The sequence below is a fragment of the Corvus moneduloides genome, chromosome 8, assembly GCF_009650955.1.
Source record: "Corvus moneduloides isolate bCorMon1 chromosome 8, bCorMon1.pri, whole genome shotgun sequence".
NCBI lineage: Eukaryota > Metazoa > Chordata > Aves > Passeriformes > Corvidae > Corvus > Corvus moneduloides.
In genome coordinates, this window is record NC_045483.1 from 23,616,076 (window position 1) to 23,637,118 (window position 21,043).

At 37.4% G+C, this 21,043-nt stretch overlaps 1 protein-coding gene across 4 annotated transcripts in view; it reads right to left on the reverse strand.

Moving 5' to 3' along the window:
* POLR3A (RNA polymerase III subunit A) overlaps window positions 1-21,043 on the reverse strand; it is a 42,926-nt gene that overhangs the window by 13,628 nt on the left and 8,255 nt on the right. For 3 of the 4 annotated variants that reach the window (XM_032117035.1, XM_032117034.1, XM_032117032.1), the window contains exons 10-29: window positions 20,792-20,933; window positions 20,149-20,289; window positions 18,888-18,957; window positions 18,076-18,203; window positions 17,456-17,594; window positions 16,096-16,260; window positions 15,652-15,824; window positions 14,920-15,031; window positions 13,545-13,663; window positions 12,085-12,222; window positions 10,407-10,577; window positions 9,490-9,603; window positions 5,601-5,687; window positions 5,433-5,515; window positions 3,861-4,031; window positions 3,191-3,284; window positions 3,015-3,107; window positions 2,413-2,577; window positions 1,573-1,737; window positions 1,101-1,232 (exon numbers count right to left, since the gene is read on the reverse strand). In XM_032117035.1, the coding sequence (XP_031972926.1) occupies window positions 1,101-1,232; window positions 1,573-1,737; window positions 2,413-2,577; window positions 3,015-3,107; window positions 3,191-3,284; window positions 3,861-4,031; window positions 5,433-5,515; window positions 5,601-5,687; window positions 9,490-9,603; window positions 10,407-10,577; window positions 12,085-12,222; window positions 13,545-13,663; window positions 14,920-15,031; window positions 15,652-15,824; window positions 16,096-16,260; window positions 17,456-17,594; window positions 18,076-18,203; window positions 18,888-18,957; window positions 20,149-20,289; window positions 20,792-20,933 (2,602 nt within the window). The remainder of the gene's footprint in view (window positions 1-1,100; window positions 1,233-1,572; window positions 1,738-2,412; window positions 2,578-3,014; window positions 3,108-3,190; window positions 3,285-3,860; window positions 4,032-5,432; window positions 5,516-5,600; window positions 5,688-9,489; window positions 9,604-10,406; window positions 10,578-12,084; window positions 12,223-13,544; window positions 13,664-14,919; window positions 15,032-15,651; window positions 15,825-16,095; window positions 16,261-17,455; window positions 17,595-18,075; window positions 18,204-18,887; window positions 18,958-20,148; window positions 20,290-20,791; window positions 20,934-21,043) is intronic. The other variant, XM_032117036.1, reaches the window with a different exon arrangement.

The window sequence follows — 21,043 nt, forward strand, 5'->3', positions numbered from 1 at the left end:
ATATAAAACAAAAATCATTCTTCATATACAACATAAGCTGCTACAAACAGTTAATAGATCATTTTTTTAAGCAAGAGTATTGAAAAGATTGAAAGAAACATGGCCATGAGAAAACCCCCCACAATTATAAACTGGCTTCTGAGCTACAAACTTCAGTGGGGTCTGAGAGCAATATGCTGAATCTACTGCCTATTATCTACAGATAAATCTGACCTCAGCTGCCAGGAGTTGACAGAAGATGCTAAATCTTCATTTTTTCATTCTCCAGAAAAAAAGGTAATTAGCTTTTTAAACTAACTTATTTCTGCCTATGTTTGTTAGAAAAGTCCTGATTATAACAGATTGCACAAAGAAGCCTAAGTCACAAGTACAGGGAAAAGAATGCATGGTAGGAGCCCACCAAGTTTAAAACATGGCACTCTGATGCCCTTTTCTACTGTTGTACTGCAGCTCCACAGGGTCAGCCCTGGGGACTGCTGCAGCTCAATACAACAAAGCTCTGCAGTTTTGGAACAAATCAGAACTTCATCCATTTCACCCAAATTAAACCCTTGCACTCTGGCAGGCAAATTGGAAAATCTTACTTCACTAAGCGTACTCAACTCTAAAAACCACATTGGATGTGAAAGAAAGAAAATAATCAATAAAGAGCAGATATGATTTTGCACTAACACGTTCTGTAAGACTGTTCACATCAGCTGATTCTATGTGTAGTGTCTGTATCCTTTGACTCTCACATATGGTGCAGCTGTTATGAACCACACCCCGTGGGGTTTTCTGCACAGCAAGCCTTAAACTGCATGCATGGCTACCCAAACAGCTGATTTTCACACCGTCATTTTCAGGATTCCTATTTTCAATATGAAATTATTGTTCCCTTCTCATTTTATCCATTTGTTTTCAGTCAAAATAGATCCCTCTTCCCCCAAGAACCGGGGTAATTAAGCATTTTGTGTAAAATACAAATAACAGTATTAGGTCAGTACAACTTTGAATTCTTTAAGCCTAGAATGAATTTCCATCTCCCTAGCTCCCTAGCTGGTAAAATTAATTTGTATAAACAGGCCAATAGTAACATTTAGATAAGACATAGTACAAACCTTGTAAGTCATTAGATCAGACAATAACATAACATGTCTCCTGTCAATGCTCATGCCATGGTTCACCATCGTATACTGAATCTCATTGATAATGGTCGTCCGAGCAGCTTCAATTCCCAGAGTTTTCTCTACCTACACAAGATATTGTTACATGATTGTTATGTGTTAGATGAAAGAAGAACCAATTGCTTGGAGCAAGTATACTCCTGGTATAAATACCATCTGATAGCATATTGATATTCCATTTCTATGACTACCCTTTTAAACTTCTCCATTTGAAAAATATTTATAGAAACAGCTTCTTTGAAGTGAACAGTGCCGCCAGTGGAATTATTCTCTTGTGTTAATGCATTCTGACACCTATTAGTGAAATCAGGCTTGATTCCATATCAACTCCTGCATCTGAGCACAAACAAGCACTTGTAATAAAGATGTTATGGGGAAAACCCCACAGCACCCATTTAGACATTACCTCGTAAGTGTTGTTAGAGGATGTTTTTGTTCCTTTCACTCCATGAGTAGCCATAACAGCTCGTAGATTATCACCTTCAACCAGAAGTTTGTATTTTTCCTTTCCACTTTGTTCGTCAACATGAATGACAGCTCGGGAAACCTCTGGTATGCCTTGCACTACAACCTTCATAAAACAAAAAACCCCTGGTAACTTTGATGTATACAGTAACACAGTATAAAAGGGTAACACTTACAGCATTCAAACCTACTGAGAAGGTCTAGTAAGTGGAGTAAAGGCTCACTCAAAACACATACGAATAAGATTTCTTATTCTTAAATACACAAACTGACACTGACACTGTACTATAAACCTCGCTCACTATCTACATTTTATATTTTATGTCAGATATTCTCATACTCAGGTTTGGGTGTCTGAATAGCAGCAGACCCATACAAATAAAAGGGCAAGCTGCTAACAATAAAGGTTCATTTATCCCTATTTTTAGAATCCAGAGTAGACAGTCTCCTCACAGAAAGCTGAAAAAATGCCAGATACTGTCATGTGGTTCAATTCTAGATGCAGCTGGAAACAGATGCAACTATTTAATAAAACTGCTGCACTTGGAAAGCTTCAGTAAACTGTGAGGGAAATATCAAAGCTTCCATTTTATTTACAAATACTAGTAAAGGATGGCTTAGTTTCAACAGCAAGGCAGTACCACCGCAATCTAAGAGTTACTGACCTAGCCTATCTTCACTGTCAATACCGACAAGAATTATTTTGTCTTGCCACCATGGAACCCCGAATTATTACTACTGATTACCTCCCACAAAAGCATGAGAAAGCCTTTGCTTTTACCTTTGGCAGTTCTTCCTTGAGGGACTGCAATACATAATACATGGAACTCTTGCTATTTTCACGAGGGGTCACACATACAACTGCTTCTCCATGGACAGCAACATCCCCAGGCTTCACTCTGAGCTTAGAGATGCAAATTGAGTAGCGCACAGTCTCTGCATTCACCTGTGGCAAAAGTCAGCCAGCAAACACCAGGGTTATCTCTCAGCATATATCAACATGCTCAAATAAATAGAAAAGTCTTTCAACAGATTATAAAAAGGAAGAATGTAGGAAAAAAATCCCCAAATATTCTCTTCTAAATTAGTCTTACAAATTGCATGAAATACTACCTTATACTGGGGGTACCAGCCCATACATTAATCAATGGACAGAAACTGCATCCCTGGGTGTAGCAAGACACAAATGCATGTTCTCTCATTTCCAAATAAAGGGGAAATTATCCACTTTGCAAGGGAAAAAAAAGATGTAATGTAGCCACACAACATCCATTATTCACTTCCTTTTTTTTTAACTTCCACTGGTGTGATTTCTGACACAGCATTAAAAGACCCTTTGGGACGTATCCAAGGTGTATTCTGCATAAGAACTGAACAACTCACCTCTAATCTCAGTAGTCTAATGCGCTCTAAAGACAGCTTCACTAGGATGAAGCAGTCATCTGGAAGAAACACTTCTTCAATATATTCAGAAATCTTTAAACAATAAGAACAAAAGTTAGCATGCAAAAATGGCTAAAATGCCATTAAAGCATTAGCAAGAATACACTTTTTCTTACCTCTCCTAACAAAGTTTTTTCAATTCTTCCTTTAACCAGACGGGCAAAATCAGGATCATCATCTTTGTCCAACTGTGCTGTTATAATAGGGGTGCTAAAAGAATAAACACACACACACACACAAAAAAAAACAGCTAGGAAATTGCTCAGAGTATAGATGGCAACTTGAATTACAGCTTCCTTATGGAATTTATCTCTTATCTAGAGCAGTATTTAGTAACATAAAGAGATCTTCAGGTTCCTCGGGTGTATTTAAGAAAAATTACTCTTCATGTACTTCAGGCTGGTAAAAACAAGCGAACACTCAAGTACTAGTGACTGTTTTCATGGTATATGTTATCCTAGTATTTAAGCATGGCTTCATGCATACCTACAAATAGGTATGCTTCAAGTACTGCTAAACACCAGAGCACTTCACAATAAATGAGACATCTAAGGAAATACTATACTGAACAAATAATCCTTTCCTTTATTTGATTTTCTCTCTGGGCTTAAGTATCACTTACAGTTGTGCAGACATTAGATTTTTCTTGTTTGGGTATTTGCATTGAATGATGTCTAGTATATTGCTGAGGACAGGGAAATGCTATCATGTATTGCAAGTTTATCCATCAGGTTTCACGCGGGCAAAGGAAATAAAATGCCAAACAAATCAAAACAATGTCAGTACCTAATAGCCTTTGAAGCATTAATGATTTCTTTGATCCTTGGCACACCCAAAGTGATGTTCATTGAAGCAACACCAGCAAAATGGAAAGTCTTCAGAGTCATCTGTGTGCCAGGCTCACCAATACTCTGTGCACAAAGAGCTCCTACTGCAGAACCAGGCTCCATCTGCGCCCTGATAAAAAAATATAGAAAGAGATATGGAACTGAATAAGGTAAAAGATCCTAAGCAAACAGCAAGAGAAACTATTCTGGTAGATATACGAGAAGTTTATTAATATATTATAGTAAACAAACAAGAGAGAGGCTGAAAGGTCACCAATACTTTAAGACTGATTTCATGCAAAGCAAGAAGATGCCCGTCATATAAGCATTCCACAGGTGCAGTATAACTTCCATAACAGATAACAAAATGCTTGTCCTCTTCCTCCTAAGCATCAAGCAGTAGATCCAGGATTCTCCCTTCAGGGAAATCCCATATGCTAACATTTACTTATTACATGGAAAAATGATAATTAACATTTAAAAACACTTAAGACAAATGTAAACAAGTACTCCTAATAAGGGAAAGCAAAAAACTGGTAACTGCTTTAAAATAGTTAAGAACTTAACATATACATGAATTTTCTAGAAGAATAAAACATTAGGAAACAATTGATGCAGATAGGCCACAAAGGAGAGAACACCCATGGCTGCAGGTGGATGTCCAAATCCAAGGAGTCTAAATAAATGAAATAAATCTCAATGGATAAAGAGATTAAAACATCCACACTAGCACTATCTTGGTAGAAACTAAGAACAACAAACAAAAGGATCCTATGTATGCGTAACAGATCAAAGAACATTTTAGAACAAAGTGTGATATAACTCCTCAGACTGTGTAGATCAAGAATAGCTATCAAGATACACATGAATTTGCAACTCATCTATTTACAGTTTGTTCTGCATGGACTTATTGAAGGTTTTCAAAAGCCTCCTGCAAGAGGGGGAGGAAGAAAACGTCTGGCAGTGGGTGTAAAAATGTTAAGTGTTTAAACAATATCCTCCCTTACTCTGAATCCTATCACTTTTGGCTTTTACCAGAATCTGCTGCCAAAACAGAGTCTGTGGATTTAAGTAGTGAGTAGCAAAAGCCTAAAACTGTGCCTCTTGGTATGATTACTATTATTTCAGAAGGAATGTGCTTAAACACAAGCAGATAACTCTGCATATTCAAGAAACATAAAATGAAACATAAAGCATTTTTTCTACAATGTAAAAGGATACCAAACAAAGTCTGTTTATGAAAGAATCTGATTTTGACTCAAGACAAATGTAAAAACCCCACCTGTCAGACCTCTAGAACTTTTAGTACAAGACTCATTTCTGCTTTAACAAGCCCACCTGTAGACAGGGATGCTTTTTTTTTTATGGCATCCTACCTTTGTCTTGCAATGTTTATGTCATTGGAGCAATTGTTTCTAATTCCTTGTACTACATTCCCAACAGAACCAACAGTCATACAGTAAAAACAGCAAAATACACCCCTATGTTACCAACAAAACAGCATTGAGAACACAGCAGGGTAAACACTCACCTCATGTATTTGTCTCTACAAGTCTCTAGAAATTTCTCTAATTGTGTTGGAGTAATCCTGTCCAACTGATATAAAACTCTTGGCTGAAAAGAGAAAGGAATAGTTGGAAAAGCAACAACTTAAGAAGATTGTAAAGAACTACATCATTACCCCATTGAAACTATTTACCTCTGTTGTGCCATTGTCATTAATTCCATACTTGTCCCTAGTTTTTTTTATCTTCTCAGAAACACCTTTGATGAATTTTTTAATTTCCTGAAATCACATTAAAGCCACAGTAAGCAAAGACATGGTCTCCATATTGAAGTCTTCAACACTAAGTTACTTACTTAAAGCTCCAAATATTTACAATAAATTAATAATGCACAATATGGAGAGAAGAACATCAAAATTTAGACAAACACATACACTTGAGTTTAGCAAACCAGATCCACTCTCGTGTAGCCACAAATCAGTAGCAGTACATGAGGAATATTGTCCATGCTGAATAAGAGCATCCTTCCTGAGCACACACTGACAGGTGAAGATACCCAACTTGGGTTGATCCTACCTTCCTACCCACCACTTACTGAAACTGACTTAAAAACTCAAAAACCCCACAACTCAAAATCCTTATTTTTTGATGATACTGACACGAACACATTCTCACTCATTTCTCAGTATTCAAAATAGTCAAAATGGAAGACTGGCAAGAGAGGAAGTATATAAAGTATATCTGCTGTATAGACCTCAGATGCACTTTATTTGTGAGAAAAAAACCTCAAAACTATTATACACATGTCAGTGTCTACCTAATATAATTCAAATAACTTCTCTATGCTGTGGAGAGGTCTTGCAGATAGTTGCATTTAACATACCATAGTACATAAACCTTTCACTCTCTTATCAGGCTTACCCAAAAGAAGTTCTCATAGTCTTTACTGGAACATAAACTGAAACAATACTGTTAAAAAAATATCCAACATGTGTTCTATAAAAGATCATTTGGTCATAACACTTTGGATATAGACATGTACACTAGAAGTTATGAAATATGAGGTCCATGCTTAAACTCTTCCACAGATGTGGACTCAGTGCAAGTCATTGTTATAACACAGGGTTATCAAAACCAAAATATAAACAAAAAGCAAGAGGAAATCCTTTCCATTTATTTCAACAATGATTTAGCAAAGCTCCACAGAGAAGCAGTTTGATTTTTTTAGAGTCCTTTTAAACCCCTTCTACCCCATTAGTCCTACCTGACAGACTGAGTGATGGTTACACGATGTCACCTCTTCTGCACTAGGTACTGGACTCCTTGCAACCACCACAGCAGCCGAGCACTGACAATTACTTGCAAAATTGAGTAAGTATCTGACTGGCTTTTTTTTTTTTTAACTGAGTTCATAGAATCATTATGAAAGCACTTCTATTACATCCTAACAGAATTCTCAGGCTCTCAAAATAACAGCATTCTTACTGGTATTCAAGGTGTTTCCAGAGAGTACATTACTTTCTGTGAATACCAGAAGCAAGTTCAAATGGAAGCACAGACAACAGAAGTGCTGCTGAAATGGATGCTTCAAAGTTGCTTCTTCACTTGGATGACAGGATGCATTCTTACATTTTTGCCCCTTTTTTTTTGCCCTGCAGTAAGTAGCATTATTGACAAATAACATATCTGGACATTTTAAAGGCTTTTGACCCCAAAATAATTGCATAAAATTGATAATGTGGTTTATTTCCTAAAATAAGTGTTTAAGCAATAATATGGTATTAGAGAAGTTAATGTTTTTTACTACAGGTACATAAAAGAGGAACACTGCAGGACTTGCAGAAGACTTTTCCCCTTTGACAGTGCCTGAGTTCCAAAGTACTTTAAAAAAATCCAAACAACTCCAACACAATAAATCAATTATTATACATAATTCTGAATAAGGTACTCAAATGATACATTATTTCCATACACCAGAGTCAGAAAAGGTGAAAGATAAAAGATAAATCTCTGAAGACTTATTTTTCATTGTCAAATTTTTACTCATGCAGAAGACCTAAAAGAGGGAATTACTTATTCTTCTCAACTTTCAAGTATCTGTTGGCAGTTTATCCAAACTATGCATTAATTCATGCTACAAATGGAATGAAAATGTAGCTCACTCTTTGCTGAGTCTCTCTCTCTCAGGACTTAAAATCTTTAGTACAACACTCTACTCTATAAGCACAGCTATGTAACTTCCAGAGTGGACTCAAAAAAACATTGATTTTTTTCACACCTTCTAAATCCATAGTCTTATTTTGGACCAGATTAACAAAAGGGCACCAAATGGGTTCAGTAAGGTCTGTCTCAATATGGGCCTTGTCAGCTCCTACAGAGCTGCTGTTTAGTCAAGGGCAGTTCAGGGTATAGGCCATGCTCACCCAGGGCTTGCCCCAGCACCCAAGTGAGTGGGATCATTTATACACCTGAAGCACTGCTCCCATTGCAATCCTTGCAGTGAAGAAGCCACTGAAATGCACAGTGGCACAGACAATGTCACGAGATTCAGCCAAAATCTGCTCCAGTTCCAGCAGACCCAGTAGGTCAACTCTGCATATGGCAGCACTGACAGGTTGTGTGCTGAGCTTTTTCTGTGTTTGCACCACATGCCAAAACTCCTAATGTCTCAAAAAACCCCACATAAAAATTACTGGCTTTTTTTTAAACTGTGAGGGTTTTTAAGGACTTCCCCCATTTACAACCAGAAGAAAAATAAATTTCCCTTCACCTGTACCTTAATATACTCAAATATGTTAAAACATTTACACAATTGAAACTCTGCCAGCCAACAATCTGCTTTTTCATCAGCTGGATTCCGTCCAGCAAGGGCAGAGTGCAGGAAGAATGAATGGTGTCTGTTTGGAAGAGACTGTTTAGACACACTCTGTTCCAGACTAGAGTGGGTAAGCTCATTACAGGAACCTCCTGCTAAAATAACAGCACTAAGAAGCATCTCTGTTCTGGAATGGAAAAGTGGAGGAATGGATAGGAAAACACCAGAAAAACATGCTAATATCCCTAGAGACTGAAAGAATGAATTTGAGAAAGAAGAGTCAAGCACTGAAAGAAAGCTTCCTCAAAATCCTTGAATTTAGTAATGGGTATTAATTAATGTGTCACCGTTTCCACATTAAAAAAGTTAAATAATTGTGATGAACATCTATGTCATAATTTAACAAGCAGTAATGTATATATGCTAACCAATTACCTTAGCACTATACACACATCTTTAGCTAAAAAGCACTAACTAACATTAATGCCACACAGTGCACACACATGCTACGATTACCTCATTATATTTTTCATAACCTGTCTCAGTTAATGTCTTCAAGGATGAACAGAAAAAAAAAGGAAAGAAGAAAACGTAACTATCTAAAACTTAAAAATCTTAAGTCAAGCTAATTATCACCAAGGTGATGTAGCCATATCTGTGCTTCTGAAATTAGTAACCATTATTTAGATCTTCATGATATGATTTAAAAGATGTATACTTCAAATAACAACTTTATCCCCAAACCCTGATATTAAACTATTTCATTTCTTTTCCTTCAGACTTGCAGTTAAGATTTAGAGCATATTTCAAATATGGATATAGCTATTTTTTCAACTCCACTCTATGAATGGAAGTGCAATTCAGGTTTACCTTGTTCTCTGAAACACTCTGATCTATTAAAAGGTCATTAAATTCATCTATGGGTCATTAAATTCATCTTGTTCTCATCACTGCCAGTAATCAGAATCAGAAGGTTCATCAAGGTAACAGCTTTATATGAAGGCAAGGTTAATTCTACAGGCAGGTTAATTCCACAGTTTTGACCAGTGATTCTCAAGGAAGTCTTGAGAATGGCTGCTCTCATAAACATTAAAATTGCCCAATGCTCTTTCAAACAAATTGAATTTTATAACTCAAAGTGAAAGCAATCACATGAACCTTCACTCATCCTTAAAAGATGTGTAAGTAGTCTCCAGACAGGCTGAAGTCCTGTTCTTCATTTATAAGGAAAAGTTAATCACAGTGTGATAAGGAAGTGAGATAATTACCTGCAGAAAACTGTCTTGGCAGCAAAGAAATTCATTCTTCTTCATGATGGACTCAGATGTTAACACCAATTCATTTTTGCTAAGGGCTGGTTCACTTCTGCATGGATAGACAGCCTTAACAGGAAAAAACATGACTTCTTCACAGACAGCACATGCACAAAAACTCCATTGCAAAGACACAGAATACAGACATGTAGAACTGATTAACAGCATTCTTTAGTTTTGGTTGTGTAGTTTGTTTAATGGGGTTTTCTGTTGGGTTGGTTTCGGTTTACTATACTGTATCAGACTACTGTGAAAAGAAGGGCCACATCCACTTCTACTTATTTCTGCAAATCTGAAGGTATACACCCAGACATTTCTAGTTCTATCCATTTATTACACTCACATTACAGAAAGCTGAACAGTTATTTCAGCAAAAGGCTTTTCTCTGAGGGAAGGGGGCCATGACACACCAACCAACCAACCACAAAACCAAAACTAAACAATGCAGGTCTTCAAACATCACAGTATTATTGAACAACCATCAGCCAAGTTCAACTCAAAGAACATCCATGTCTTGATTTAATAGAGAATTATTTTGTGCAATGTACCAAACTGGTACCCAAATAAGCCAGTAGTAATTTATCTAGTGAGTTGGATATTAGGCCCTAAAACTATGTTCAAGCACAGAAAGAAATTTTACTTTTCACAGCTTACACACAGTTTGGTCTCTGTACACAAATTGGTCTGTTCCACTGCAAAAAATATCTGTTACTCTTAGAACACACATGCTGAAACACTGACCAGGACCATTCAAAAAAGGCAATTTGAAAATAAATGCTTCAAGTGAAACAATTTCCCCCATCATTTACTACTTTCTCCTCCATGCTTAATAGTATTGTCACATTTCCAAAAAGGATTTCAGCAATCCTTACCCTGATATTGTCTAGAACTCGCTTGAATTCCAGTGGTTCATCCTTCCCTTCCATAGCTGCAGGATCCAAGCCATCTCCTCCATAAATAAACTGTATAATGTCACCTGTAGAACTTCTGACTGTTAAATCATACTGTGAGCAAAGATCTTCAAGGGATTTTACCAGACGTCTCTGAAGGGAAAAAAACAAAAGTACAAGGAAAGTAAAACGGATCTTTTTAAAAACAGCTGTTGATTTGCATTACAAGAAGTACAGAAACTGGACTCTGGAAATAAATCTGATACAGTGATGAGCAGGCATGAAAACCTATTTAAAATCATACATTACCCCTAAGGCTTTACTGTAGATTTCACAGAACGTAAAAGTCAACAAAATTTTAAGCAACAACACAATACTCCACATTTAGAATTCCATGAAAGCTAATGACCTAAATAGCTGCAAGAACCTACTGCAGTTTGAGGGATTTATGTGGGTTTTTTGGGACATAATACTCATATTCTTCCAAGCAGGTTTATTCCTCAAGGGATACAATACTTTTTGTGTATGGAAGCAGAACCACTCAACGATTGTTTTCACAGACAAAAACCATAAAGGTCATCTGCTAAAGCCATTTTTCAGTCTGGGTTATCTGCTTTTCTTACATTAACTCCTTATATTGGGAAATCCCTTAACTACCATCTTTCTTTGCATCCCAAAAAGAAAGCATGCTATGAAACATTTTAGGTGAAAAACATTTTTACTTGAAAGATGGACTTCATTGTTCCACAAAAGCAAATTAGATCACCTAAACTAGCTTATAAATTGGTATTGTTTTATCACTGGCAAGAAAAAAGGTAAGATAAGATAAATGCTAAGATTTTTTTTTTTTTAATTCCAAAGTCCAAGAGTTACATTTCATTCATATAGGAAGAAAGTTGAAGATGAAAAATATTTTGCAGGTTGCTTATTGTATTTATATACATTTGTAAATACTTGCATACATGCCAAGATTATTCCATTAGTTTTGGAGACAAATGGTTCAATTAATCACCCACTCCAAAAGGAGGGTTTGTTCCGTCTTTGTACAGTTACTTGTGTATCTTGGAATGTGTTCCCAGCCCCAAATTATCTTGGCTTTTCCACTGCCTGTTACACTGGGAGGAGGGCTATACTTTGAACAGTACTTAAATGTTAGAATGGAAGTCTTAAGACTGCACATAATAGCAAGAAGCTTTGTTGGAGGGACATTTATTTGCACAGGAGGTACAGCCAAAGACACTAAAATCTTACAGAACCAGTCTAAGTCTATATGGCCAAGGTGCCTCTTACCTAGAGAGACCAGACACTGAAAGGGAGCTGTAGCTGCATTTCTGTCATCACTCACATCACTTTTGCAAACACACTACACAGAAGGTAGTCCTCAACAACTGCACAGAACAAGGACTTTTACAACCCATATTCGAGAGGAAACAGCTTAATACAAGCATGTTACCGTATCAGTGGCTGAGGTCTCATTTGCAAACTCCACACCTCCTGGAGATCAGACCAAGCCATGCATTTTACAGTATAAATTACTCTGTTACATTGAAAACACACACACACAGTGTTTGCACTTCCCCCTGATCCGTCACCTCAGCATACACATGAGAAATATCCACATTTTTCAAGATTGATGAACCCTCGCTCTGCTGACAGTTACCTGCATATATCCAGTTTCAGCTGTTTTTACAGCTGTATCAACCAAACCTTCCCGACCAGCCATTGTATGGAAAAAAAATTCAGTGGGAGTCAACCCAGAATAGAAGCTGTTAGCAACAAAGCCTTTTGCTGCAGGGAGCTGCAGGGAAGAGCGGAAAAAACACAGTTAAAATGCAATGTATGTTCTGTATGTTACAGAAAAGCATGATGCATGTCATCTAAATTCTGAAAATTAGCCAACACCCTCACTAACACTGATCTCAGCTCTGCTTAGCTCTCAAGTTCCATGTTTATAATTTTAGATGCAAATAAAGATTTCAGAAACCCTTGGCTAGTTCTTCCAAACTAATTTAACACTTTCTCCTTCCTTCTACAAACCCTGTCACACTTCAAGCTATTCCTCTCAAACACTACACCAACACTTCACACTCCCTTAAACTTGCAAAAATTGAAAAGGCAATTAAGAATGTTCATTTTATTATAGTAGTGCAAAGCTATTTGCTGAAGACTAAGGAATCCAGAAAAAATATTACTGGAGATATGTATAAAATTAATTTTTGGAATGATTTGCCCTCACCCCTGAGGAAAGTTCTTGCCAATGAAATTTACGCAGCAATTTTGACTTGAAGCCTTCAAGTCAAAAATCCCTTTTTGTTGTTATTTAACAGGTAATGCTTTCTAAATTAGAAAAAAAGCTAGAGCTAAATTTTATCTTCTCATCTAAACCATATAGTATTGCTTCTTTTTCTATTTATTCAGTATGTTACAGAACTCAGAAGTTGAAATTTGGAATTCAGTGACAAACACAAGTGCCATAGATAACATCTGAGACTTAGCTAACACACTAATTAGACTATGGGCTTATACCTAGAACCTTCTTTACTGTTCCTTAGATTTCAAATAGCACTTTAAAAAAAATCGAAGTCACTGAATTATAAGAACAAATGCATGAGACCCATTATTGCTTCATGTAGGACAGAACTGAAATGTGAAACACTGAGAGTAACCTGTGACACCTATCCTGGTGGAAAAAGAGAAAAGCCAGACTCCCAAATGGTTTATCTGGCATATCTCACCTGTTTAAAAATACCAACATACATTCAGCAGTTTTCCTGAAAAGTATTAGTGCAGTCAAACTTTACACCAAAGAGAAACTTTGACATATTATTTTTAGGACTCTCAAGAGAACAAAAAATGCATCATCACCTCACTTTAATTTTCTAAATTAGAAAGGCTAAAGGAAGGCTTAGCTGTAAATAGTCAAGCTAACTAGACATCCTATAGCAATTCAGAACACTGTTGTTAACTCCCAAATCACACACAACATTTTACAATGACCATATCCGATCCTTTTCCTTCAGCGTATCATGACAACAGATTTTATCATGCATCCTTCTCAAAATGCCTTAAGGAAACTTGTTTCACTTTCCTTCACAGTTTGCTGTAAATGTACAGAATTACCTTAGAATGCTTCTCAAAGTGAGGCAAGGATCTGTTCTCAAACCCGTCAGGAACGCGGGACCCACTGATAGCCTGCTGACCTACACAAGCAATCATCTGGGATATGTTAATGAAGGAGCCTGAAAAGACAGAAAGGAAAAAGAAAGCCCCTCACTCACAAATGAGGAATACACTGCTTCCCTGATGAGCTACTTTCACTTCCATGAAGATCTATTATTCAGCCTCGTAATTGCTCAACAAAACAGAGCTGCAAGAGAGTTAGAGAAGCTTTTCTGTTTCTCGTCCTGTTCATTTCAGCATTTGTGCAAAGGCTGACAAGTCTATGATACAGCCAACTTTTCATTTTTTTTTTCTTTGGGTCATAGACATTCATGCCACCATTATTTGATTCCAGTCCTTATATTATCCTGGTTTGTTTTACAATATTTTTCAATAAAGGGTTCAGTACCTACCAGGACTCCTAGAACAAATTAAGTCCCAGAGAATTAAGTCACTAACTCAGAAGTTTTGTTTGCTGAATATGTTTGCAAACAATGCTTCTCCATCACCTCCACAAAAATTATACAGTTAAGATATTACTCTTCTTAGATTTTAGTATTTCTTTAGAACACACCATGTCACTATGAGGCATTCCACAATTTATTAGACAGCTAAAAAAGGCAAAAGGTTAAGTGCTTTCTTCAAATTCTTATAGGAAACAAATGAAAGCTCAGACAAGAATTTGAGAGACCTTATAGCACCTTCCAGTACCTAAAGAGAGACTAAAAGAAAGACAAGACAGGGACTTTACACAAGGGCATGTAGTGTAGAACAGGGGAATTACTGACAGAGGGCAAGTTAAGATCAGACATCAGGAAGAAACTCTTTATTATGAGGATGATGAGGCACTGGAACAAACTGCTCAGAGAGCTGTGGATGCCCCATCCTGGTCTGGTGGAAGGTGTCCCAACCCATGGCAGTAGGGTTGGAACTAGATGATCTTTAAGCTCCCTTCCAAATAACTCCACAATTCTAGGAAATGTTAGTTCTAATTCTGAATGTATCATTTGCAGTTGATTTTTCTATGTGATATAAATACTTGAAGTAGAAACACAACTGAAAACTTTTTACTGATTAATTCGTTCAAGTCCTAAGAACATCCAAAGTTCCAACAAGATGTTTTCCAACTGGTACTAAAATTTAAGACGCAAAAATACCAGAGCATCAACTTAGTTTTAACTAAGTATACCCAACCTGTACTTACTGAGCTACTTAAAACAGCTATGACATGAACTTGCACAACTGACAGAATAATACAAGCTATAAAGATGGAACAAGTCATTTTCACAGAAGTGATTGAGTGAGCAACCTACATGCCAAGTTCAGCTATCCCTACCTTTAGAACCACAGAGAGCCATGATCAGGGGACTGTTGCTCTTGTCCAGTTCTCTGAGACAGGCACTGCCAGCGTGATCTCTGATAACAGACAGTTCTTTAAGGATTAAAGCCTGAAATACAGTATTTCAGAGGTTCAGAATTTGCCAAAAAACACTTAAACAGAACTCTATCACTCCCAGCAACACCTTCACTAGTCAAAGGGAATTCAAAATACAGTAAAGACAAAGAAACCCACTTGTTGCTTCAGGTAGAACAGTTTTAAATTTTAGCCTGCCTAACTCCCAGTTTGCTGCAGAATATGTCTTTGTTGGGATAAGACCAGGGTATCCAGGAACATGACAATGTCTTAGCAGCAGCAAAAACTTCAGCCAAATTGAGCGCTGCACTAAGTTCTAAGTCACACTGTGCTACATGAAAGATAACCACAAAAATCTTGACCAATGTAATCAACTCCGTTCCAATTACTTGCATAATTCTATTCTCTTGTATCGCCCCAACACACCCTGGAGGATCTCAGCTGTTATGTGTTTAGCTAACATTTTTAGATGCATATAAACACCTTAAAGTCTATATAGACTCGGCTCAAGTTGCACGCCTAGGAACTGTATTTGCTTGTATTTTTAGGTTTCAGAAGAGAACTTTAGACATCACAATGTACATGAATGTATTTGTGAAGTCTCTACTCAAAATGGATGATCTAAACAAAATGATCTAAATAAAAAAAGTTTACCTCTAGTGTCTCTTCTGCAGTACAACCAGGCTGCTGCTGTAGTTTGCCAGTGTTGAGAGCTTCAATATACTCATCACATTTCTTATAGCCAGCATTCAGGAGCTCATACTTAGCTTTTAGCAGGCCCTGCCCAGGGGTTACATCACCAATTCCAATTGAAAAGCCACGATTAGCTATTATTAAAAAGAAAATAAATTATTTTGATAGCTCAATCTCATATAGAGAAAACAAATTAAAACCAGGAACTGTTATTGGGAACTGGCAATTTCACCTCCCGTCATATGACCATCACAAGCACTTCATAAACAGTAAGTTTTTTCACTGTCTGCCAGCTTCAAAACTAGGTTATTTTTTTTAAAGCACAACATGTCATATTTGAAGCAAAAATCTTGCTTGCTCTCTATTTCTGCATTAAAGTACTATTTTCCAAAGAAATGTACTTACAAAGATAGACTGGAGCAAGTCTGGCCAGACGTGACATGGCATCTGCAGCTTCCACCTGGCCCCAGTCTCTCAGCAAGATGTAGAAGATGTTGTTCTTGGATCCTGACCCCAATGTTCCTTTGTCCATACTGCCACTCATTAACTCACTGTTTTGAATTGTGACATCTAGAAATGAAAAGGCAAAAAGAATTCACCAGTTTTCTAAAACATTCACTAACCACTGGTAATCACTTATGGAGAGAATTTTTAAATAAAAGCTCTGTCCATGCTCAATATTTTCAACGTGAATTTAGGTATCATCTTCTTGAAGCACAAGTAACTGCGCTACCACTTATTATATCAAATCAAAACACGATACCAGGTTTTCTTGAGACTTTTGAGAATTTGCAGAGAACTTTCTAAAGATAATTACTACACCATCAGAAATCTTTTTTTTTTTCAGAGAACTGAACACAGTCAACAATGAAATCTAAAAGTTTTCCACATTCACGTGCTCCTGTCAAACTCAGGAAGCTGAAAATCTTCCCACATTTTCTAAAATGAATAGACTGTGAAATAAAGATGTCTCCTGTTCACAGGAGTGTGAGCAGGATTGCTTTGTGGCCTTTTGTCCTACAATATTTAGAAGCTGAAAAAAATTTTTCCACCATGTTTACAACCAACTTCACAGCACAGAGTGGTTCTTTCATCTACAGAAATCACTCAGTCTGCTGTAGAGGGGACTTGAGTGCTAACTGGGAAATTCTTTCTTGAGGCAACTTTGCATGACAGAATTAATATAAATCCATTGTTCCTCAACTTACACTTCTGAGCAGCAAAGAACCAGCCTAACCCTGCCTGCTCAAGTTCCTGTCCAAGTCACCCCACGAATGTTAAATTAATTATAAGCTAAGTCTTGCTCATCTCCTACAGCCTTTTAAACCATGGTGCTTTGCATTCCATCTGCCACTGACTTCCCTAACTGGAAGGACATACATGGCTTGATATCCTAGGGATTTCTATCTTCCCTGCATATTCTAATTCCTTTCAGTGTTTGACTTCTAATCCCTGTATTACTACCCCCACTTAAGAGACTAAATTTTTCCATTTGACCTCTGTACAACCACTCCCTAAGCTTTGGTTTCCTCTCTCTCACCTTCAAACACTAAGTTAGCATCATGACAAGCTGAGCATCATACAAAAGACATTTTAGTTTAAGAAAACACGTTTAGCATGACTTCAACTCTTGAGAAAAACTGCAACATTTTAGGTTTCATTTCAAGAACACTTATGTGAAATACTGCTTCAACACCTACAGTGAGCTCAACAATTTCTACTTCTTTGAAGACTTCGAAAACAAGGCTTTAGAAGCGTCACTCACAAGAATCATTGTAACACAGGTCCTCCCCTTTGCCACAATACTGTTTGCCCTTTGTTCGTAGGTTGGCTTTTACAGGACAATCATCACTGGGTTTGAGAATGAGGCTGAAAACCTGTTTTCCTGTCCAGAGTGTTACAGGCTGAGAGAAAGAGGAGAAGAATTAAGATTACAAGTTTATGCTACAACTACAGAAAAAGAGCAAGCAATAATTTAATTGTAAAATTGTTTTATATACAGACCCTGTCTATAGAGAACTGCACTTGCAGAAGTGCATAGCAGCATTCCTTTGAAAAATATTATGCACTTTTATAGATTTAAACCCCTGAGTGCTGAATGGTTATCCTTTACAACAGGGTATGTATGTGCATGCATTCCGAAAAATGTGCTCATTGCTCCCTCTTACTGTCATGTTCCCCTTTCTGATTAGAAAAGGGGAAAAACCCAAAGATGCTGCTGCTGTTATTTCATTTCCCAAAGAGGTTGCAACATTTATAATTACTTCTTTATAAAGTACCTTTGGTTTAAAATTATAGGAGTTTGAAGAGTCATATAACATCACCATGGGTCAAGAACACACAATAGAGAAAGTCTTAGTAACACGAAAAGAATAGTTGACACACCTTTAGAATTGCTGGGGGTGGAAGACGAACTTTGATCTTTTCATCCTTGCCAACCAGGATAGAAGCAATAATTTGACAAGCTTTGGCTCGATCAAAAAAGGTATCTTTTAATGTAAGAAGATAGGCACCTGGAACGAAAAAAGTATTATGACAGACTAAACTTAGATTCAATTTAAAAGCTATTGCATATTCAGTGTCAATTATTTTATTCTAATACTAGTCAGGTACTTACTAAGCTAAATGACAATAGTTTAGACAGCTTCCGTTGTAAGTCCTTTCCATAATTTTTTTAATTGCTCTACATTAAACATCGAAAAACTAGAAATAGTTTATTTCTATAACCTACTCTCTTGCTCTCAGACTCTATTCCACCAGTGAAACAAAGCCTTGCCATTTATTTTTATACCCTTTCTTCCTCACGTTCATTGAACATTTCCTAAAAAGAAATTGAAGGTACACACTGTAGGTTAAAATTAATTTTTATTGAGTGAAATCAACTCCTCTACCATAATCATAAGCAGTTTACATCATCTACCTAAAACAGACAAAGATCCCAGATAGTCACTTGCAGAAAAGCACAGCATAATACACTCAAAGGTAGTAATAACTGCAGCTACAAAGGCAGACAGCATCAGAAGTTACCCTGAGAACATACTTTTATTTCAGGTAAACAATGGCCTTATTTCATAATGTCACTTTGACTTGTGAAAGGAGAAAGCTTTTAATTAATATAGAAAAATCCTGAAAAAATGGAAGTGATTCTGAAGGAACAATTGTGAGATCACACAGTTCTGAAATAAGCTCATACACACCTGTGAGGAAATCTTGAATAGCAGCAATAAGAGGTTCTCCATTTCTTGGCGTTACCAAGTTTGCTTTAGTCTGCATGACACAAAAAAAATTATGCATTTGAAGACACTGATACTCCATTTGCTATTCAAAAGGGAACTTATCATTGAAGACATTTATTTTATGGTGAAATGGTCAAAGCTTATTCTAAATCAAACTACAGCTTTCTTCAAAACAACAGACGAAATAAACCAGAAGTTTCAGTTCACTTCAGTCCATGAACATCTACTGACAGTTAAGGAATAGTCTGAGGAAAGTTACTGCAAATTATTAGAATATATATTTGGAAACATATTCTGTTTCCAAAGCAGAAGTGGCAAACAACTTGATATGTTTTGGTAGGGACAGGGAAGGGAAGACAAGCTAGCTTTGAGAACAGGGGAAGAACAAGAGATGTTACATTCGCTACAGGGGTCTACTGGAATATTCCAAGCTGTGTGGTCCCTTCTGATGGGTAACAATCAAGCCACCTCTAGCCCCATGTTCTCATGTTTTACTCAAACTACTGCTCCAGTTAATCATCCCCACCTATGGAGAAGTTGAACACAAGCCCACACAGACCTGAATCGCTGGGGGTGTTTTTTAACCTCACAAATCAGTTCAGTGAGCCCCTAAATACTGCAGCCAACAATTGTATGGGGACATCTGAAACAGCAGTGGCATTTGGTAATGCCTAAAGGAGCAATGGATTGGTAAACCCTCAGCTTGGTGCTACTGACTCTACTGTCACACCACTGATCAAGGCTTGCAACCATCAGATCCCTATTTATCTATCCTCCCTTCTCCCTTTTTGACCCTGCCCTATGAGCCTACTGTCTCCTGCCTTCTCCAGTACAAGCCCAGTATCACCGCCTCATTTCCAGCTGGTCTGTCTGTCTGCAATTCCCAGGCTGTCTGACCAGAAGCAAATGATTTATCTGCTGGTAACAGAGCCACCCTAGCCTGGTAGCAATCGCTAAGGACAGTCAGGCAGAAACATAACGATGACATCTTAAAACCACTGGATTTTCCACAGATGTTAAACCTAAGGCTATTAGACTACCAGTGTGCAACAGTCCTAATTCTGAAGTCCCTTTGCAGAATTTTCAGGCAGCTCCAAAGTTGTAAATTATCCCCACCCAGTAACCTAGATAGTATTTCAGATTTCACACGCAAGTTAAGAACTAAAGGGCTGAAGCCATCCGTCACCAGCAAAGTCCCAACGTGAGCATTTTATCTACCTACCCCCATTAAAACAAGTGCTTCTGCTTTTGCTTCTTCTGTCTGAGGAAGGTGAAGGTTCATCTCATCTCCATCAAAGTCTGCATTGTAGGGTGTACAGACACATTCATTGAACCTGAATGTCCTGTGAGGTTTTACTCTAGCCTGGAAAAGGAAAAAAAGCCACGAAAGATGCACACACAGTTGGGCATGGCTAAAGAAGTCACTGCTTCCTTGCAGACATTATCTTTATATTACAGACATGAGCCAAAATTCCTGATTATAGGATTTAACTCAACCAGGACCTGACAGAAATCGTACTCACATTACATTATAGAAATGTAGCTAATAATTTTCATTTATAAAAAGCGTAAAAGACAATGTACTTTGTAGAGATCACATCAACTCCACAAAAATGAAATGCTCACACAAGAAGTATAGATATCTAGGTCAATTATAGCTCTTAGCAGAAGTGTGCACACAGCATCCTGCCCAGGTACACATCAATTCCCATGCACAGGTACAAGTGCACTGCATTCCTCCTTGCTCCACCAACTGTTTCAGCAGGAGCTGTTTATTTTTGCTCGTGTAAGACAGAAACACCATAAAGGTCAAGTGCCTAATATTGTGGGCTGCACCATCTCTGTGCTAGCCTGTGTGCACTCACAATGTGAGCCATGATGCTCAGCTTGTGCAGAGAGGGCTGCCGGTTGAACAAGACAATGTCACCATCTATAAGATGTCGCTCCACAATATCACCAAACTTCAGCTCCTGGGCCATCTTCTCTCGGTTCCCGTATTTCAAAAATCTTTATAGGAAGATATAATAATGCAGTCAGAAGATACACAGACAGTAGATAGAAAGACAACTGAAAATTAATTCTGTGCTTATAATGCCATCTTTTCCATTAAATGCTGG